The sequence below is a fragment of the Zonotrichia leucophrys genome, chromosome 14 (assembly GCF_028769735.1).
Source record: "Zonotrichia leucophrys gambelii isolate GWCS_2022_RI chromosome 14, RI_Zleu_2.0, whole genome shotgun sequence".
In the NCBI taxonomy this organism is placed as follows: domain Eukaryota; kingdom Metazoa; phylum Chordata; class Aves; order Passeriformes; family Passerellidae; genus Zonotrichia; species Zonotrichia leucophrys.
The window spans coordinates 14107624-14128430 of record NC_088184.1 but is presented as its reverse complement, the minus strand read 5'-3'; the positions used below and the strand labels follow the sequence as shown (position 1 = coordinate 14128430).

At 51.7% G+C, this 20807-nt stretch overlaps 2 protein-coding genes across 2 annotated transcripts; both read right to left on the bottom strand.

The window, feature by feature from the left end:
* Nucleotides 1–1531: 1531 nt before the first annotated feature.
* Nucleotides 1532–11773, bottom strand: DRG2 (developmentally regulated GTP binding protein 2). Its single transcript, XM_064725697.1, has 13 exons — nucleotides 11665–11773; nucleotides 10500–10660; nucleotides 9561–9650; nucleotides 8180–8240; nucleotides 7174–7264; nucleotides 6389–6461; nucleotides 6160–6250; nucleotides 5887–5984; nucleotides 4942–5018; nucleotides 4197–4285; nucleotides 3367–3425; nucleotides 2902–2955; nucleotides 1532–2815 (listed from the first exon to the last, which is right to left on the bottom strand). Exons 1-13 carry the CDS (start codon nucleotides 11726–11728, stop codon nucleotides 2729–2731), a joined length of 1095 nt encoding a protein of 364 aa, XP_064581767.1. The 5' UTR covers nucleotides 11729–11773; the 3' UTR covers nucleotides 1532–2728.
* A 348-nt stretch (nucleotides 11774–12121) lies between these two features.
* On the bottom strand, nucleotides 12122–20700 carry GID4 (GID complex subunit 4 homolog). Its single transcript, XM_064725698.1, has 6 exons — nucleotides 20347–20700; nucleotides 19091–19150; nucleotides 18242–18349; nucleotides 17380–17481; nucleotides 16312–16442; nucleotides 12122–14964 (listed from the first exon to the last, which is right to left on the bottom strand). Exons 1-6 carry the CDS (start codon nucleotides 20698–20700, stop codon nucleotides 14901–14903), a joined length of 819 nt encoding a protein of 272 aa, XP_064581768.1. The 3' UTR covers nucleotides 12122–14900.
* Between the last annotated feature and the right edge of the window lie 107 nt (nucleotides 20701–20807).

Genomic DNA, 20807 nt, shown 5'->3' with positions numbered 1-20807 from the left:
GAGGGCAGCTTTCTCTGAGCATCATTCAGCCAAGGCTTTCCTCCTACAGCAGAGAAATGCAGGGTGCTGCTCTTCTGGGGGCAAATCCACAGCTCCTGCCTGCACCCACCCTCCAGAGAGCCCTCTCCCAACACACAGGGAGAGTCTGATCACATTTCCCTTCAGCAGCTCCCCATGAGGGACTCTGGTCAATGCACACAACCCCAGAATGGTTCGGATGGCAGGGAGCTCAGAGCTCATCTCATTCCAGGGACACCTTCCACTACCCCAGGCTGCTCCAAGCCCTGGCCAGGGACACTTCCAGGGATCCAGGGGCAGCCACAGCTCCTGAGAGCAGCCTGTGCCAGGGCCTCACCACCTCACAGGGAAGAATCCCCCCTTAGCACCTCATCTGTATCACCCCTTTCAGTTTAAAACCATTCGCACTTTCCTGTCAGTACATACCCTTGTGAAAAGTCCCTCTCAACCTTTTTTACAAGCCCCTTTAAATACTGAAATGCTGCAAATTCCATGAGGTTCCAGTACAGCCCTAATGCTGCAGCAGATTTCCCCCTTGCCCTTTGGATCTTTTCAGGACTGGGAGATCTCCTGGAGGCAAACTCACTCCAGCACGAACTGCAACGTTTGCTGCTTTTAACATAAGTGCAGAACAATTAGGGAAGCTCCTGGAAGAAGGATACTGCAATTAAATGGTGCATTTTCAAATGCAGCTATAAACTTGCTGCCAAAAAAGCTACTCTCTCTGAAAAAAGAAGTTGGCTTCTTCTAGCTTCACTATTTTTACTTCATCCCCATTCCAATTTTAATCATGTATCTGTTCATTTTGAAGAGGATAAAATGCCCATTTTCCTAAATGAAGCTAATTAGGCAGAGGGGGTTTTAACAATGAAATGCCAAAATCAATTTGAAACTCACACTGAGGTAGCAGCAGCTATTCAAGGACAGGTTTTAGCAGGTAGCACTGTGCATTTCAGCCTCACACCAAGCAGCCCCTGGCTGCCAGCACTACCTGGGCTGAGCATGAAGCCCTGTCAGCAGTTCTGCTGCCCAGCTCTGTGCCAAGGCTTGGCAGGCTGCAGGATTTGGATGGAAAAGTCAAACTCAGGGACAAAACAAAACCAAAATTAGTCTTTCTGAGGGCAACTCTGCCTGTGTGACCTTCATGGAAATGGGAAGGGTGAGTTAATGTGCTGGAACAGCATCCCACCCAGCTCACACCGGGAAGGGGCGGCTCTCCACTGCCAGCCAGGGATAATGGGGATCATCTGGAGCTCGTTCTCCTCTCCGTGGTCAGGATTTCCTCTGCACCCCAGCTGTGAACAAAGCCAAGAACAGGGAAGGGAACTCACAGAGCTCAAAGTCACCTTCTCAGCTTGGGCACTGTGTATTGTATCTGTTTATCTGCCACCACCAGTCTCTTGTACTTCACCTTCTATTGCCCCCTAAATCTCCTGTGACAGCATCCAGGATTCCTCAGGTGGCCAAAGGTAAAAAAGAGAGTTAGGAAACAAACCAAGCCATCTACCCACCATTCACATGAAATAACAACTTTTTATTTTCTCAAATAAAATAATCCTTCTGTTTCTGCTCAATCAGGTTATGAGGGGTGGGGAGGAGCAGGGAGGAGGGAAGGAACCCTGCTCAGACAGGTGTCACACCTGTCCTCACAGTTCTGCATCCACTCACACCAAACCCTTTTCCAATGAAAGAAAATAAAAGCTATTGGCAGCTCTTGATCCCACAAGGCAAGAGCTGTCCTCTATCAGGCACTCTGAATTGTTTAGCAACAGTATTCAATGGAAAAGCATGATTACAAAAATCCCAGATTTCTGATGAACAATATCCAGACAAGCAATGTTTAACAGGGCTGGGTAAAACTCACAGCATGGGGTGGTACCTTGAGCTCTAAAGAGCTGCAACTGCAATTTAGGGACATGGCTGATGAGACCTCCACCTTGGGACTGCCCAACAAAGGAGGAAGCTCCCAAGGCAGCTCCTCAATGAGTGAGATGCCAGAAGTGAATCCTCACTCCAGACTACAGCTCTTGGATGATACCCCACTGCAGCCTGGCCAGGCTAATTAACCATTGCCAGTTTAATTTCTCATCTCTCAGTACCAGGGTGTCCTACAAACCCCACTGCAAGGCTATGGAGAGGCACAGAGTGCCAGGTTTTAATGTTAATTGAGAGGGGACTATTAAAAACTGGGGCTGTCTCAGTTGCAGACGTGTCCAGCGAGCAGGGGAGGGAGAGCTCTGGTTCTGCTTCAGATCAATGCTTAAATTAAGTGAATGGATAAGCAGCAAAGCATCAGCAATGTTCTCTCAGCCCAAAGCACAGGGCCAGATTTTTACACACACACCCCAACACTTCCCACTGGGAATGCACATGGATTCATGTGCAAACCCCAGCAGGGGCAGGACACTGCTGGCTGTGGAACTGTGCCCTAGAACTGGCTCCTTTCAAATTTTTAAGAAACATCACTTGGCCTGAAATGCTGCCAGATGGAAACTCATCTTCCCCATCCCCACCTGCAAGCACAGCAGTCTCATTTTCTGCCTTCCTCCAAGAGAAGGAGCTTCACAGAAGCTTTCTTGGCTCTGGAACACATCTCCCTTTTTCCTTTCTTTTTTTTTTCTTTTTTCTTTTTTTTTTTGGTGTGTTTTGTTTTGTTTCTACATGGTCAGTTCCAATTGCAGTGATTAAAGGCAAGGCCAGGCACCAGCAGTTACTTCTTTACGATCTGAATGACATCTTCATGCTCCATCATATGGGTTAAGCCCACTCTCTGAGGGCTGTACTTTGTGCTTGTCCCCTTCGAAGCAAAAAAGGGGGAGAAGGGTTAGAAAACCAGTCAGAGACACCTGAAGACAGGGATTCCAGTTGCTGTCCAACACTTACCCACACCAAGGCATATTTGAACTGGCTGGCTAATGATCTGTGAATCCGATGGCACTGCAAGACAGACAGGCAGAAGTTGAAATATTTACATTTATCACTTTGCAAACAACTTTTTCAATACCCAGGAATTAAAAGAAACTCAAGTCTAAGCCAGAATTTACAATAAAGACTTTAGGAGCTAGTTAAAAGCAGTTGAAGGCATACAGAACAGACACAGGAATCACCAGCCCACATAAACCCCCATTCCATTGTTTCCACGTGCTTTTTCACTGGCTGCATTAAATAATTACTGTTTAAACCTTTTATAGCAGCTGTGAAAGAAACCTGAGGCAGATAAAAGGCAACAAAAGGAGAAGCACAACCAAACACTGACATGTCCTGAGCTTTATGGAGCACAAATCACAGCAGGTCCAGGAGGAACTGCCTTCTGCACACAGGGAAATGTAAAAGATGCAGAAAAATTACCACATGTTCCACAGAGGCTCCTTTCCTTAGAATAATGGCATCTGTAAAGTCTGGTCTCTCTGTGGAGAAGCAGAAGGGGGGGAAAAAGCATTGGATTTCTATCAAGTGTGTTCTAAAATGCTGACACCACCTCACATCACCTTGTGCTAACTGCTCCCAAATTCCTCCTTCCTGCTCCCAGACAGAACAGGGATCCAGGGCCTAAAAGCATCAAATCAGCTCTCCAGCACCCACAAGTGCCATTTCCCACCCCACACAGTCAGCAGCTTCCTCACAACCCACCTGAAATGACTCCATCCCAAACCCTTGACTTAAGAGAAACAAAACAAGCCAAGTCAAAACACACCTGCTCAAGGAAAAAACCAAAATCCCCAAGATTTCAGAGCTTAACAAGCTCACAAATTCCTGGATCTCCTCACATCCACCCAAGTTCAGCTGCTCACAAGCAAACAGAGCAAGTTACAGATGTGCCTTCATCACTGGGAGAAGCTGCAAGTGGGTTATAAAGCAAAAGGAGGATCAAAGGCACCTCCCAAGGGCATGGGAATCACCAAATTTCCTGCAGGAGCAAGAAACTTGTGGGTTCATCACAGTCTGCATAACAAGGTAAAAGCTGTGAACTTGCACACTTTACTCCCTTATATCCTGCAAAGACTTATGAAAATTCAGCTTGTGTAAAATCCAACAGGAAGGCCATGGTGGGATCCAGACATGGCAGGATCAGACAGAGCAGGAAGCATTTCCCAAGAGCTGAAGGATGATTAGGGAGGGTGCAATTCCAGCATTTCCAAGGCACCAGCCCTGCTGGCAGCCTGTCTGGGGTCACTTACGTCCCCTTTTCTTGGTGTAGATGCAGGTGAGTGCCAGGTACTCCCAGAGCTTCTCCAGCAAGTAGTCCAGGTTCAGCTTCATGCCACAGCTGCAAAACACCAGGGTCATCTGTTTACTGCTGCTGTGATTTAGGGATCCAGAAGAACAAGGTGAAATGTCTTTATTTAAGTGCTGGAGAATGAGGGGAAAGTCTTTAATGAGGCAAGGAAAGGAAAAATACGAGGTAAAATGACCTTAAACTGAAGGAGGGCAGGGTTAGATCAGATATTAGGAAGAAATTCCTTACTGAAGGGTGGAGAAGCACTGGAACAGGTTACACAGAGAGTTTCTGGCTGCTCCATCCCTGGAATTGTTCAAGGCCAGGCTGGATGGGGCCTGGAGCAAACTGATCTAGTGGAAGGTGTTCCTGCCCATGGCAGGGGTGGAATGAGATGAGCTTTAGGGTCCCTTCCAACCCAAACCATCCCATGATTCCAGAAGGGTGAACAGCTTGGAAGCAGCAAAGCCCCAGCAGATATATCAGCACTTCCAAGGAAACAAGCCAGATTGTTTGACTCTGTCCTGCAGACAGCACAGAGAGGGTGCCTGCTGCTCCAGGGGAAGGAAATCTGGGAAAAGCTGCACAGCAACTGCTTCTCACCCCAGCAGCCCTGGGAGAAGTCCCTTCCTGGAGAATTCAGAGAAAGGGGTGTGAAATGAACCCCACAGCAGGCAGAAAAGGCAATGAGAATGTCATCATCCTACCTGATGACAACACTGTGGGGCCTCCGAGCAAGGCGATCCACCTCCTCCATGGATATCTGGTCAATCTTGTTATAAACCTAAAGCAGAGGGAAAACAACACAGCCCTTAGCAAGGCAACCCAGCAACATGTACAAAGAACAAGGTAGCTCCAGCACCTGAAACAGAAACGCAGATCCTGTCAGAAGATAAGCCAAGACTCTCAGTAAAACAAACTATTAAAATTCAGAAGCTTGAATATAAATTTTTGGCCTTTTAAAATTCTCCCTTTGGGATGACTTGGAACACGTTCTTTGATTTTACACAGACCCAGTGGCTACAAAGAGAGCCCTAGAGAGACCTCTGGCACACAAGGGAGCAGAGTGAGAAGTTAAGCACAGAGCTGGCAGCAGGGGAGTCAGAGGAGGCTCCACACGTGGGAGCAAAGCCCCAGCACCAGCATTGGAATCTCTGCTGCTCCAGGGCAGCATCAGCCACAAGAGGGCCCAGGAAACACACACAGCACGGCTGCACATCCAAAGCCTATAAAAAACTCCCTGTTGAGCTGTTTTCCACCTCTTAAACCCCAAATCGTTACTGTTTTAGGAGCCAGGAACAAGGGCATGGAGTAATAGCACAAGGGGGAATGGCTTTAAATTGAGAGGGCAGGGTTAGATGGGATATTGGGAAAATATTCTTCCCTGTGAGGGCAGGGAGGCCCTGGCACAGGTTCCCAGAGAAGCTGTGGCTGCCCCTGGATCCCTGGGAGTGTTCCAGGCCAGGCTGGACAGGGCTTGGAGCACCCTGGGACAGTGGAAGGTGTCCCTGCCGTGGCAGGGGTGGAATGGGATGAGCTTTAAGGCCCTTCCCACCCAAACCATTCCATGATTCTGTGAAGTTCCAACGTTTCCTCTGGCACAGAAAAGAGATGCTGGGTGTGACAGAAGCCAGGCTGCCCAGGATACTCACATAGAGGCATGGCATGTAGACCCTGTTTCCTACAATCACATCAATGAACTCGTCAGGGGAACAATCCTCTCTGAACAGGACCTCAGCATTGAAGATTTCTGAGGTGGACACTGTCAAGGCCCAAATCCCAACACACCACACAGGCTGAGCTCCCTGGTGACAGTGCTGCCAACCAGGCAGCACCAAAGGGACACCAAGGCTGTCCCACAGCACAAAGCACTTTAACCATGAGCTGCTGATGGCTTAAGGGTCCCCCCTTTTAGGAAAGGATACTGTATTCATGGAGGATGAGCTGAACCAGCTTCTCAGAGCACTGAGTCAACGTGACAGTGGAGTTGAAGGAGATGCCTCCACCCTTCTTGGGCTGCAAGAGGCAAAAAACAATGTAAGAACACTCTGCAAATCCCACAGCCCCCTCAGCCTGTCCAGCACCAGGGGCAGCACAGAGTGAGCCCAGCTTTGAGCAGACCAGCTGTGCCTGCAGGAGCTCAGGAAGCCTCACCTTGAAGTAGATATTTGGTTTGCTCTTGTTCAGCCGGATTCCTACAGATTCCAGTTCCTTCTCCAGCAAGGCCCTGCAGGGACACAGCACCTGTGAGGCTGAGCATGGCCAGGTGACACCCAGACCTTTCCCTTTTTGATTCTTGTGTTGATACAGCCCTGCCACAAGCCTAAACCTCCTCAATGCAGGTCAGAGTCTGTGGTGGCAATCCAGGCTGACATTCCCATCTCTGACAGATGTGCTGCAGGAATTTCCCTCCAGCTGAGCACCCACTCCAGCCAGCAGGATGCTTCTCATGGGATACTGTAGCTATAATATTTTCTGAAAAATCCTTTCCTTAGGGATTTTTTCTCCTGAGAAGCTGAGAAGCCTCAGGAAGAAAATGTAAACAATGGTTATCTGCTGCTGTGGAATGCAACAGGTGCATCTGTGATTGGTCTCATGTGGTTGTTTCTAATTAATGGCCAATCACAGTCAGTTGTCTCAGACTCTCTGTCAAAACACAAGCTTTTGTTATCATTCTTTTTCTATTTCTGAGGAAACCCTTTCTTCTATTCTTTTAGTATAGTTTTAATGTAATATATGTAATAAAATAATAAATCAAGCTTTCTGAAACATGGAGTCAGATCCTCATCTCTTCCCTCATCCTGAGACCCCTGTGAACACAGTCACAGGACACAACCCCCATCTGGTACTCAGTAATTGAACTCCTCATTCCCCAGGTGCTCTCCACAATTCCTCAGGGAGCTGGCACGTTTTCCAGCCCAGAGCCAGCCCACACTCACCTCTGCACCTCGCCCTTGGTGGCATCCAGCATCATGATAACAACATCTGCTGTCCTGGCCACGGCGATCACCTGCCGGCCTCTGCCCTTCCCTGGGGACACACGAGGGGGATGCACATCAGCAACAGCAACCAGCTCAGTCCTCTGACAAATGGGGACTCCTGCCCCTTGCAGCAGCTTGGAAGCAAGGAAAAACATCCTGCAGGGCTGTTCTGGCTGTAGTCAGCTGCTGGGAGCCCTGGCAGCACAGAGAGCTCAGCACAGAGGAGATCAGTGCCAGAAGGGAATGGCTGGAGCTGTGTCAGGGAGGGTCAGGTTGGATATTAGGAAAAGGTTCTTCACTCCAGAGGGTGTTTGGGCACTGCCCAGGCTCCCCAGGGAATGGGCACAGCCCCAAGGCTGCCACAGCTCCAGGAGGGATTGGACAACACCAGGCACAGGCTGGGATGTGTTGGACACACAGGGTGGGATTGTTGGGGTGTCTGTGCAGGGCCAGGAGCTGGGCTGGATGATCCCTGTGGGTCCCTTCCCAGATGTTCCATGACTCCCTGATTTCCTGAGCTATTTTCAGACACAACCAGCCAGTGAAGACAATGACAGCACAGAGAGACAAAGCCAACAAATCTTCCCAGAATCAGGAGTCATGGGAGGACTGGCAGGAGCTCAGGGAATTACTCAAGGTTAGTGTTTAGCTGTAACTCTCCCTCCGCCTCTCCAGCATCTTTTATAGATTTCCTCAGTACCAGAAAACAGATGAGCCACTTAACACTCAGGCAAGGATGTGAGAAGTGCCTGGCTTGCTTTGGCTCCCACCTCCAGAAAACCATCTTTGTGCTACATATAGACCCTTCTGTGGGCTCAGGGACAGGAATCGTGCCTCACATAGGATCAAGGACTCCAAAATTTGGAAAGACAATGCAGGAACTCTTGGCCCAGGAAAACTGAGACACCCAGGGGCACTACTGAGGGCAAATCCCTCCTGCACATGAACACAGACATGAGCCAACCTTGAGCAGCTCCTTCGATGATTCCAGGCAGATCCAGCAGCTGAATATTGGCTCCTTTGTACTGAAAGGGAAATGGAAGGATGTAAAGTTGAAACCTTCCTGCAGGGCACCTGAGCTGCCCCAAAAGCCCCAAATCCGTGCTGGGGGTCCCCATCCTGTGGGGAGTGGAATTGGATGGAACTGGCAGGGCAGGGGAGCTCTGCACAAAGCTCATGGCTCTGTCCTGAGGCAATTCCAGAGCTGGGGGCTGTGCTCAGCAGCACACACAGCTTGCATTAGATCCTGACCCCCTACAGCACCCTGTGACTGCAGCTGGACAAAGCAGCAGGAAAACAGCACAGCAGTCACACATTCCCAAGTTCAGGGAATGGAAAGGAAAAACAACCCTTCTTTTATTGGTCTAATGAGAAATCTCAGTGATGAACAAGTGCCACATCTCTGACTGTGATAGATCAAACTATTCAGGGGTGCTGCAGGTAAAAAACCCCAGGAGACACTCATTCCCTGGATCTGCAAGGGATTGGCTCTCCAGCTGTTGCTGCAGCTCACAGCTCTGCTTGAATGTGTTACATTAAACTCCTTTTCCCACTAATACAGTTACTTTCATTATTTAACTCCCCTTTCCATCCTGAGCCAGATTTCCTCATTACTCTTGGACACTTTTCAGTCTGATGCCCTTTATCATTTGCTTTACTGAGGGATGCTGAGGTCACCACTAATAAAACCCCCCAAGGACAGGAAGGGCTGCATTTTGTTTTGAAAGTGATCACAGCACAGATTGCCTCTGTAAAGCTTCATTAAAAACAAATCTGTCAAGGTTTGCAGCCAGCTGGTCACTGGCACTGACAGTGGTTATACAAAATTCAGCTGAGAATTGTGGGATTGCTCTGGTCAGTCCAAGAGCAGCACAAAAATCCTGCTCAGGCAGCCAATCCTGGAGAGTTCAGAGAAGTGCTACATCAGCACTGAAAAGTTTAAAGCAAAATTCAGCTTTAGAGACTTCTGGATGTGTGTGCTCCTTATTAGCAGCACAATCATCATCTCATTGCAGGGGTTCCATACTGTTGTCTCCTAGCACAAAAGTTCCATACCTTCTTGGTGTTCCTCGTGGGCAGCTCCTCAGAGCACTGACTCTTTCTTCTTCACAAAGCAGCCAACTGACTCCAGTTCCCTCCTCAAGCAGCCACCCCACTCTTTTATAGCACTCTTCTTCTCATTAGTCACAGCTGTGCTCTGTTAAAGTCAAGCCTGTTCCTGATCTTTGATAATTGGCCCAGCTGCAACTCCTTAGGGGTGAGATTGCTTTCTAAACTATCTTTATTTTCTTATATTCTATCCCCCTACAAACACGTTGACAGAGCTGGAGGAGGGTCCTGCTCACCTCTATGACTCCAGGGATGCAGGTCAGCGTGGTGAACTCGTAGGACGCGGCTTCGCTGGCAGTCGAGGTCATTAAACTCAGAAACGTGGACTGAAAGGCAAGAGAGCAGCATCAGCAGGCAGGAAAAGGAGAAGGTTCAGCAAAACAACAACACCAAAGTGCTCCTCAGGCTGTGGAAGTTGTGTTTTGGCTTTTCCAGGCACAGGGACTGAGGTGGTGACACTGGCATGGAACTGAAGTAAATCAGATTTTTTGTTTGCTCAGCACTGCTGGGGCTGGGCAAGAACAACGTTCAGGCAACAACAAATTCCACAGGGCAGAGCACACAACACGAAGGAGTGGTTCCCATCTCCAACTTTCAGCTAGATCACAGAATCATGGAACAGTTTGGGCTGGAAGTGACCTCAAAGCCCATTTCACTCCACCCCTGCCGTGGCAGGGACACCTCCCACTGTCCCAGGTTGCTCCAAGCCCTGTCCAACCTGGCCTTGGGCACTGCCAGGGATGGAGCAGCCACAGCTGCTCTGGGCACCTGTGCCAGGGCCTCCCCAGCCTAACAAGGAAGAATTCCTTCCATAAATCCCACCTAAATTCCCCCTCTTTCAGTGAGAACCCATTCCTTTTCCTGCCAAAGAATCCCCTTCCAGCTCCCCTGTAGCCCTTTCAGGTACTGTGAGGTCTCCTCACAACCTTCTCTTCTCCAGCCCCAGCTCTCTCAGCCTGTCTCCACTCCCCAGTCCTCTTTCCAAAACTCCCACATCCTCCTCATGCTGGAGACACCAGAACCATGCCCAGGACTCCAGCTGGGATCCCACCAGAGGAGCCTGAAGGTGCCTCCAACCCAAACATTCCATGTTAGCGATCCCAAAGCTGCTCTGCAGCCCCTGCAAAGCCCAGAGAGCTGGAGATGACACCCCAGGGAGCACAGCCCTGACTGACCTTCCCTACAGAAGGAAATCCAATCAGTGCCACCCGGGCATCTCCTGATTTCATCACATCGAAGCCCTCGCCCTTGGCAGCCGGGGATTTGGAAGGTTCCAGAAGCTGAGCTCTGTATTTTGCAAGCTTTGCCTTCAGCAGGCCCAGGTGGTACTCGGTGGCTGCAATGACACAAACCCAACAGCTGGTTGGCACAAAGGTGCTGTGATTCACTTCTGGGAGTGAGAACCTTCCTGAAAGGAAACCCTGATGGATCTTGGTCAGTGTCCTAAGCAGTGCCAGGCACAGAGCTGCTCCCAGCTGCTCCATCACCAACCTGGGCACTGAGAGCAAACGTCCAGGGAGCTGCACAGGGTCAGAGTGGAGGGAAACAGCCAAAACATTCCTGAGTTAAAGAAGCAAGGCAGATGGAGAGCAGGTGCAGGAATGAAGGGAGTCTTGAGGAGAGAGAGGTCATGGGGGAGCAGCCCCTCCTTACACCTGCTCACAATCAGCACCCCAAAGTGACCAGATTACTTTCCCCTCCTCTTGTCAACTTTTAAAGACACATTTAACCCAGAACTCCCGTGTGTGAAAATACTTGACTGCCTTATTCTTAGCAAAACACTTGAATCTACACCTGAACCAGAAAAAAAAGGAAAGTGGTTGTCTCACTTTGTAACAGGTAAGGGCATGAAACCAGGAGCTCACAGGTTTATTTCTATTATTTACACAGCCCCAGCAGCAGCTCTGGGGGGAGCTCAGAGCCCACGGGGAGCTCCCAGACCACCCAGACAGCCGGAGCCTCCTCCTGTGCCAGCAGGAATTGAGATGTTCCCCCCTCCAGCTCCGTGGGGGCTGCAGCTACAGCACAGGGCAGGAAAGGGAGCAGCCCAGCCCAGGCTCACCCTGCTCCCCACCCTGCCCCAGCTCCCAGCACCCCCGATCCAGCGCTCTGTGCCCCCAAAGACTCCCCAGCCTCACAAACCCCCACAGCCCTGACCGGCCCCTCTCTCCCCAGAGCCCCTCCCAGACCCCCGGGCTCTCTCCCAGCCCTCAGAGCCCACAGACCCCGGTCCTCTCTCAGCCCCCCATAACTCACAGCCCACCTGTGCCCCCCAGAGCGCCCAGCCCACCCGCCCGCCCGCTGTCCCCGGCTCCCCCAGCCCCCGGCCGCCCCCCGCACCTTTGTTCTTCTGCGTGCGGGCGATCTCCTTCTCGATCTCCGAGATCTTCTCGAGGATGCCCATGGCGGGCCCCGCTCCGCGCCCGCCGGAAGCGCCGCCGGCCCGGCCCGTCCGTCCCCGTCACGCGTCCGGGCCGCGCCGCGCTGCGAGCTCCGGCCGCGCCCCGAGCCCCGCGCCCCGCGTTCCGCCCGCCGCCACCGCGGGGCACCGGGAGGGTCCCCAGGGAGGTGACCCCGGTGGGGACAGGCTCAAAGGGAGAGATCTCAGAAAGCAGGAGAGCTCCTCAGCGGGACTGACTCCTCCTGCTCCTCTAATTAAGGCTGGATCCTGAAAGGAGCGCGGAGCCGGGAGGGATCGGGCTCTTCTCTCAGCCACTCAAGAGACAGGACACGAGGAAACAGCCTCAGGGGGCCAGAGCAGGCACAGGATGAGCAGCAGGAGGAATTTCTTCCTCAAAAGGGTGATTAGACATTGGAACAGGCTGTGCAGGGAGGTTAGTGGAGTCTCCATCCCTGGAGGTGCTCAGGGAAAGACTAGATGTGACTGGATGTGAAAAGGTGGGGAGGGGTCACAGGCTGGACTCGGTGCTCTCAGGGGTCTTTTCCAGCTTGAATGATTCTGAGTCTGTGAATTAAGGTCCTCAGAAGCTGCTGGGATTCCTGGAGAAGCCCTCAAGGAGGGAGATGAAGCACAGCAATGCCCTGGAAGCAGAAGTGCTGCGGTGGACAAACACACACGGACACAGACCCCCTTCAACAGAATTCATGTTTAATTTGGACGTTGATCGCTCCACAAAACTCCTCCTCGGCCCCCACACGGACACCCTGCTGCAGCCAGAGTGGTTCAAGAGACACCACACCCTCTCCCAAGCCCAAACACCCCATTTCCCACCTCTGCCCCCCAAATCCTCCCCTGGGCCACTCTCTCACCACACCACGACGTACAGAACATCTCCCCTCAACTCAAACAGGTCAAAGAAAAGGAAAAAACCAAAGCAAAGGCCTTTGAGGAGGGAAAATCCACACACCAACAGCCCCTGCAAAACCCTCAGCTCCACAACCTGCTCTGCACCTGCACACATCACATCCAGAGAGCCCTGGATCCAAGCTGAAATTCCCTTCAGGATGGGGGGAAGGAGGCAGGCACAGAGCAGGATGCTCTTTCCACACCCTTCTCACAACGTATCAAGTCTTAAAAAAACTTCATTGGTTTAGGGATAGTTAGATGTGTTAAACACCCCCAGGACCATCCCAACTCAGCTTCTGGCAACCAACAGGGTTAATTCAACTCAACCTTATCAGAAATCCAAGTGTCCCTCAGGGGACACAGGGACACCGGTGCCACCACCAGCATTGCACTGACAGCCCCAGAGGGATGGGAAGAGCCACTGGAGCTGGGTCCCTGCACTCACACAGCACCTGGGAGGGAGGTTTCACCCCCACATTGGTCACAGTGGAGCAGCACCACTGTTTTCACCTCTAAACACCAGGACACCTCCCAGCACCACCCTCTCCTCCAAAGGGGCTGAGTTTCTCCGAGAGGAGCGAATTAAAACAGGAAGACATTTCCCAAGTGCTCTGTTACAGCCCCAAATCACCTCAATGCTGTCCCTGCACATCCTCCAGCACAGCCAAGGCCCAGCCCCAGTCCCTGGGAAGGGCCAGGTCTCTCCTCCTCCCTCCCCCAGGTTTCTCTGTCCATGTGGGTGCCAGGGGGAAGGAAGGGCTGATCCACGAGCAAATTCCGCATCATCCCCCGACACCAAGCACTCCAAACCCAACCTGGAACAGAGGAAAGGGCTCTCCAAGCCCTCAATCCTTCCTCAGTAAGGCTTAAACAAGCAATAACTGCTGCCAAAAGGGAAGTTAGTTAAAAAGAAGCGAAACCCAAAGCACCTCATGCTGGCTTCAATCCCCTCTCCCAGGTGGGAAATCCATCCTGAGCACCAGCTGTGCCACACGCCTGCCTGGAGGGAGCTGGGCTTTAAAACAGCCAGAAAAAAAGGCAAACTAAACTCTCACAAAGCCCCACAGGTGGGGCTGACAAGGTAAAAACACAACTGAGGCCAAGTTTTAAAGTGTCTTTAAAAAAAACCACCCCACACACACACGCACGCTTTGGCACAGGAGCCTTAAGTTCTGTCACTTGGAACATTCAGAGCCAGAGGGAGCTACTGAGAAGGGTTATTTTTTAAACTTTTTTTCTTGTTTTTCCTTGTAAAAAGGTGTCAAGCAGTGGTGGTGAAGCATGAAGGGGGAGCACAAACGTTGAGCAGTCCCAGGGTGATGCTGCTCAGCGTTTGTGCTCGGGTTATGTTCCCAAAGCTTAGCTGGATACAGACACAGATATAAAAACACAGACATTCCTGGTTTTCAATGTGAAAACAGTAACATGGAATCCAGTACTTGTGCATTTGCCATAGGGTCCTTTGGAAAAGGAACCATAAAAATAGATATATTTTTTTTAATAAAAGTTTTTTTTTTTGTCTTTTTTTTTTTTTAACTTTTTCTTTTTTACCCTTAACTTAAGTAAAGAGCAAATATACACCTAAAAGCAGAGTTCAGATCCACTTTTACTGAGAGCCTGGAAGTCCTTACATCAAATTAATTCCCAATGGCGTATCCAGACACAGGAACAGCTCCCAGCTGCAAAGGGCTGGTGCTCCTGAAAGATCTGCAGCTCCAGCTAACCTTGTTAGCCAGCAAAGCCTCACTCCAGCCTTACCTCAGCCAACACTCCCCAACAGACTCCACAGCTGAGCCTCACACCCAGGACCTGGCTCTGAGAGCATCAGAGCTGGAAATCTGGGCAAGAAACCTGAATCCTGGTGATTTCAACCCACATCAGGATATAACAAGGATAATATAAGCCTTGAGCTTACATTTCCTTATTATTTAGAGGCCAGAGCACTGATTCCAGCTACTGAGAAAACAGCTTCCAGAGGAGAGCCGGGAGGAACTTCAGTGACAGAGAAACGAGCTGTGCAACAAGAAAGTGCATTAAAGTAGCTTAAAACCAGAGTAAAGATCAAATGGCCACTCGACAGGAGGGAGAATCAAGCTCCAGCAGCTCCTCGGGCTGGGTGAGTTCACATCCAGGCTCTCTTTCTCTCTCTCTGGAGTCCAAGGGCAGGAGAGAAGCGTGCATTGCCGTGCTCCCACAGGGACACAGCTCTCCTGGCAGGCCATGCTCTCCTGCCCCGTGTCTTCTGGGCGTTCTCAGCCGTGGGCAGCTGTCATCGGAACTCGTAGATAGGAGCGCTGTGCTCGGGAACGTGCGTTAAATTCAACGACTGATACCTGCCACAGGAGGGAGACAGGGAGGAGAGGGTGACACAGAGATCCTGCTGGGCAGCCAGAGAACACACTCTGCTGCCTGCTCTTCTTTCCCCCTTTACAGGCCCAGGGTGTTCAGGCATCCAACACCCACTTCCCACAGTGCAAAATCCTGCCACGACTCAGCATCGTCCCTCCTGTGCCCCATCATTTCACAACTCCCTGACTGGAAGGTGCAGCCAGGTGGGGGTCAGACTCTTTTCCCACAAAACTGGTGATAGGACAAGGGGAAACAACCTCAAGCTGTGCCAGGAGAGGTTCAGGTTGGATATGAGGAAAAAATTCCTCACTGAGAATTGTCCCTCATCGTGCCTCATTGTTCCACAACTCCCTGACTGGAGGATGCAGCCAGGTGGGGGTCAGGCTCTTCTCCCACAAAACTGGTGATAGGACAAGGGGAAGCAGCCTCAAGTTGTGTCAGGAGAGGTTCAGGTTGGATATGAGGAAAAAATTCCTCACTGAAAGAGTGGTTTAGACCTGGAATGGCCTGCCCAGGGAAGTGGTGGAGTTCCCAGCCCTGGAAGTGCTCAGAAATCAAACACACATTCCATTCAGGGTTTAGTGGGAATGGTGATATTGGGTCAAAGATTGGACTTGATGATTTTGGAGGTTTTTTCCAGCCTTAATCATCCTGTAATTCCCACTCTGGTCCCTCTGAGCCACCTGCAGCAAGGCAGCATTCCTGGTGGGCTGACTGTGGTGGTTTTTTGGACTCCCTTTGAAGTTCAACAACTTTCAAGTTCAAACAGAGTTTGCTACAAGTGCAAATTACATGAGTCTTTCAAAGCTCAGCTAGAGGGAATGTGTCTGAAAGCCTCCTGGTTCCTTCCCTCCCCCTGAGAGCTTCCAGCCATCCACCTGCTGCTCATGACAATGATGCAAGGGAAGAGAGCTCTCCACAGCTCCTTGTCTCCAACAAAAACCCCACCAATTAGCTTTGACTGTTCTCTTGTCTTAACAGCAACACCCCAAGGACCTCAGAACACAAAACATTGGCCTGACAAGATTTCTGCCTGAAGGGAGCAACAGCCAAGCTGTTCCTGAGGAGAGAGAACTGAGCTCCTTCTCCAAACCCTGTATCATCTTCCCTCTCCATCCTGCCACCCCAAATTCCCTCCCCTCTTCCATAAGGGCAGCACTTTATACCACCCCAATGGACTGCACCAGCCAGCTCAGGCCAGCCATGGCCCACAGCCCTCCCTTCAGCCCCACCAGCCTGAATCTCCTGCCTGGACACTCCCAAGGCTGTGGACAAGCAGGAGAGGAGTCACAGCTTGGTTTAAGTCTTCAGGAGGCAGGAAACTTCCTTACCATTCTGAACTCCTATGGTAGTAATAGCCCTCTATAGATGCTGCTGACTTCTGGAAGCAGATGTAATAGAAACCAGCAAAGGAAGCACCACTGATGTCCTTGATGGTGTGATCTGGGACTAGGAACTGCTCCTGCATTCAAAACACAGGCTGCATCTTAAAGTGTTGGTCAAACACAGCCCCACCCCACCCCAATCTGCCCTCCCACACCAAATACTGGCACTCCCTGCACTCTCAGCAGCCCAGAGCAGAGACCAGAGTGTCCCTTCACAGCTGCCCTGCAGGGACCTCACAGGGAAACAGATAACTGAGAACAGAATGAGTTTTAAGAGTGCAAGGGATCAGTTTCAACACCAGTCCCCTGCAAACCAGAAAGCCATTGCAAAACTGGGAGTCAGAGCCTGAGAATGAAGAGAAGGCTCCAGAGAGTTCTCACTGCAGCTTTTCAACACTTCTGGGAGAGCTGGAGAGGAGCTTTGCTACGGACAGGGAGTGCCAGGAAGAGAGGGAATGGCTCTGCCAGAGGAAGGGTTAGGTGGGATATTGGGATGACCTTTTTCCCTGTGAGGGTGGTGAGGCCCTGGCACAGAGTGCCCAGAGAAGCTGTGGCTGCCCCTGGATCCCTGGAAGTGTCCAAGGACAGGGCTTGGGACAGTGGAAGGTGTCCCTGCCCTTGGCAGGAGGATGGAACAAGATGAGCTTTAAGGCTCCTTCCAACCCAAACCAGTCCATGGTGACTCTGTGATGAGCTGAAGAGCAGAGCTGCAGAGTGGCCAGGCTGCATCACACACAGGCCCCACACAGGGACTGCACACAGCAATTCTCTCATCCTCTGCAGCATCACCAAGCAAGATTTTCCTGTTGTGTTTTTAGCCATGACTGCAGCCCTTAAGGACACAATTAGCTGGCTAGACACGAGTCACACTGGAACTTGCAAGTACAGTGGGTTTTGGGGTTGGCAGGGCGAGATCTTTCATTAAACCATCATAGCTGGAAAAGCTCTGACACCTCAAGTCTCTGACAGTGCCTTGAAAGCAGCTCAGCAGAGAAGGAGACAGGCAGGGTTTACCTTCCATCTCATGAAGACATAGTCCCCATTTTTTAGATCTTCATAATCAAAGTCATCAGAGTTAAATGTTTTTGCATACTGGTAAAAAGCCTGGAACTTTCCCTGAAAAAAAGAAAAAAGAAAAGAAAAATAAAACCAGGATGTTTATTCCAGGAATAGAACTTCTAGCAGCAGCTGCTGTTTAGGAGGGAAATCTACAGACACTCACAGCAACATCCAGCCTGGCTGGAGAAGCTCCTGAGCTTCCAGAGAAGATATTTTGACAGAAATATAACAAACATCAAAGCTTGGCAAACAACAGCCAAGGTCAGGGGTGGGGGGTGATCAGGTGGCTGCTATGGCCTCAAAAGACAGCAGCAGGTACAGCCTGCCCTGAGCAGGGACACAGGTACCAACCACCCCACCTGTGCTTGTGGGATCCCCTTCCCCTCCTCCATTCCATTTTGCAATAAGTCTCCAAAAATAAGAAGTGTGTTCTCTTAGGGCGTCAAGAGATGGGGATTGTTCCTACTCCCTTGCCACCCCATGGCCAACAAGTGGAAAACAAGACATCCCCTCCCTCATCATAGACCACAGCTTGCTGAAGAGATCTCTATTTGCAAAGATCCCAATGAGAGACAGCAAAAAGGAGAGGTGTTGCAGTGTGTTTTTATATTTCATAACAGTTTTGTCTTTGTATCCCCTTATTTTCCCCCAAATGGTTTACCCAGACTGCATCCCCTCCCTCTCCTTTGCTGAAATCATCCCCAGATCCCAGACCAGAGAGGTCTCCAGGCCTTTCTGCCAGCTCCTGCACAGGCACACAGTGCACCTCTCCCCAGAGCAGCAGCCCAGAGCCCCCTGTGCCCCCAGGTTCCCTCACCCAGTGTTTACGGTCCACGTCCTCGTCGGCGTCCCACTTGCGCGTCAGGAACGGGTGCTTCTTGCTGATTATCTCGCCCTCGAAGAACGTGGTGAGGGTGGGGTACTCCTGGCAGAGGGGAGACAAAGGTGGGCTCACAACTGTCACCCACAGACACAAACCCAACAGCAGGCAAAGCTCCATGCACTCAGCAAAAAAAGCATCTCCCAGGGAGAGCTCTGGGCAATGTGAGGCTGCTGCTGCCACACCTCTCCAAGGCTGAGCCTTCCACTCTCTTTTTCCAGCCTTTCTCTGCCCCTCTCCTCACTTTATGAAGCCAGGAGCCAGGTCAGAGCTGGGCTGTGGGGAAGGATTTGAGCACAAGCAGCTGAGAGGGCTGGAGTGGCTCAGCCTGGGTAAAAGGAGCCTCAGTCTCCAAACTCCCTGACAGGAGGTGCAGCCACGTGGGGACAGGCTCTGCTCCCAGGGAACAGGGACAGGACAAGAAAAATGTCCTCAAATTGCACCAAGAGAGGTTTAGATTGGATATTAGAACAATTTAAGAGTGGTTAAACATCAGAACAGGCTGCCCAGGGAAGTGGTGGGGCTGGCTGTGTCCTGGGGCAGTGCTTGCATCAATGATTTCAGAGGGCTTTTCCAACTTTAAATGATTCCATGGAGCTCCCAGCTGGATGATCACCTGTGACATTTACAGCCAGCACCATTCCCCAGCTGATACCCTGTGATCAAATCTACAACATCCAACCCCTCCACTTCCCATTTCTGGCAGCAGCTTCTCCCACCCCACCAGGAAAATAAAAATACCCTTTACACAGCCTCTCTTTGTGGTGCTGTACAGTTAACACTCACCTCTGTAAGGCCTTTAATCTTCAAGTATCCACAGAGATAGGAGTTTTCCATATCCACATGCTGGAAAAGAGTGCAAAGTCCAACCATAAAAACAGGAATGAAGGTGTATGCTTCATCCAAAGCAGTTTCTAACCCTTCCCAGGATAACTTCAGCTGGTACCCACTGCCCAATATTCACCCTGCCAGCCCTTTTCCATGATGGGAATCACCTGGAAGGATCATTTGCAGGTGCCCAGCTCAGCTCTGGCAGCCTCCCCATCCCAGGCCTGCTCCCAAGGCAACACTCTCTGCCCAGAGCTCCCCAGCAGGAAGCAAATCCCCTTTCCATCCGGAAGGGATCTGACTCACAGTGCTCTCCAAGAAAAAGCATCCCTGGAAGGATCACCCACACCCCCAGCATTCTGCAGGAGGCCTCCCTCCTAAATCTAAAGCTTTTGTGCCACCTGCATTTTGAGTTATCAGGCTGCATCTCTCTGCCTGTGCTGTGCAGAAACTAGGCAAGGGTTTGTCTGCTCCTTTAAAAGCAGGGATTTTCCAAGGGATTTTTTCTTTTCCCTGACATCTCCAGATCCTCTTTCAAAACAGGCAGTGAGTTATTCAGGGAAGGGCAAACCTCCACCCATGAGAAGATGGATCTTCTCCACCTGTGATCAAAGAACTGCAACGTTTCCCTGTGCTCAGCACAGGGAGAGCAGGCAGCCCCCTCTCCTCAGCTGACACATGCAGAACAGCCACGTTTTCGGCACAAAAGCAGCGGTTTTAAGCACAAAAGCAGCGTTTTTAAGCACAAAACCACAGCCAGCCCCTGCGAGGTGGCAGCGTGCAGTGGAGCTGAGCAGCCATGGGATGTCCCCACCACAGCAAATCCCACCAAGAACGCGGAGAACTGAACATAAAAATACCCCGCCGGCTTGGAATCATCACAGCATCACTGAGGTCGGAAAAGAGCTGAGATCATCCAGCCCGTCCTGTGACTGATTCACCACCGTGTCAACCAGACCAGAGCACCGAGTGCCACGTCCAGTGTTCCTTAAACACCTCCGGGGATGGTGACTCCACCACGTCCCCAGGCAGTCCGTTCCAATGTCTAATGACCTTTTCCGTGAAGAAATCCCTCCTCATACCGAGGGTTAGGGTGATGCGGTTGCTGTCGCAAGAGACCGGCAGGGCAGGAACGGCCACCGCGGCCTGAGGCCACCGGGTCCCCTGCTCGCTTCAGGCCGCGGGGGCCCTTCCCGCCCCGCCACCCCCCTCACCTGCATGACGACCTCCACCTCGTAGGCGTTGCCTTTGCTGCGCTGCTGCCCGCGGAACTTGGCCCCGCTGTAGAGAAGCGAAGTGGCCACTCCGGGCTGCGCCGTGTTGATGGGGGGCGGCGGCACCAGGCTGCTGGCGGCCGCTCCGGTGGCAGCGGAAGAGGCCGAGCCCCCCGCCCCTCCAGCGCGGCGCCTCTCGCTCCGAACCGGCATCTCGGGGGGGTCCCCGGGCGCCAGCGTGGCCGGGGCCGGGGTGCGGCCGGGGGACGCCGCCCGCTCCGCTTCGCTCCGCTCCCTCACGCCTCGGCCGCCGCTGGGTCGGGGCCTCCTGGCAGCGCCTCCGCGCGCTCCCATTGGCCCCCGCGCGCGTGCCTGAGAGGCGTTCCCTGGCTCTGATTGGCTGCCGGTCCGATACCGGGCGTTGATTGGTTGCGCTGCCCCCTCGCGCTGCTGGGAAATGT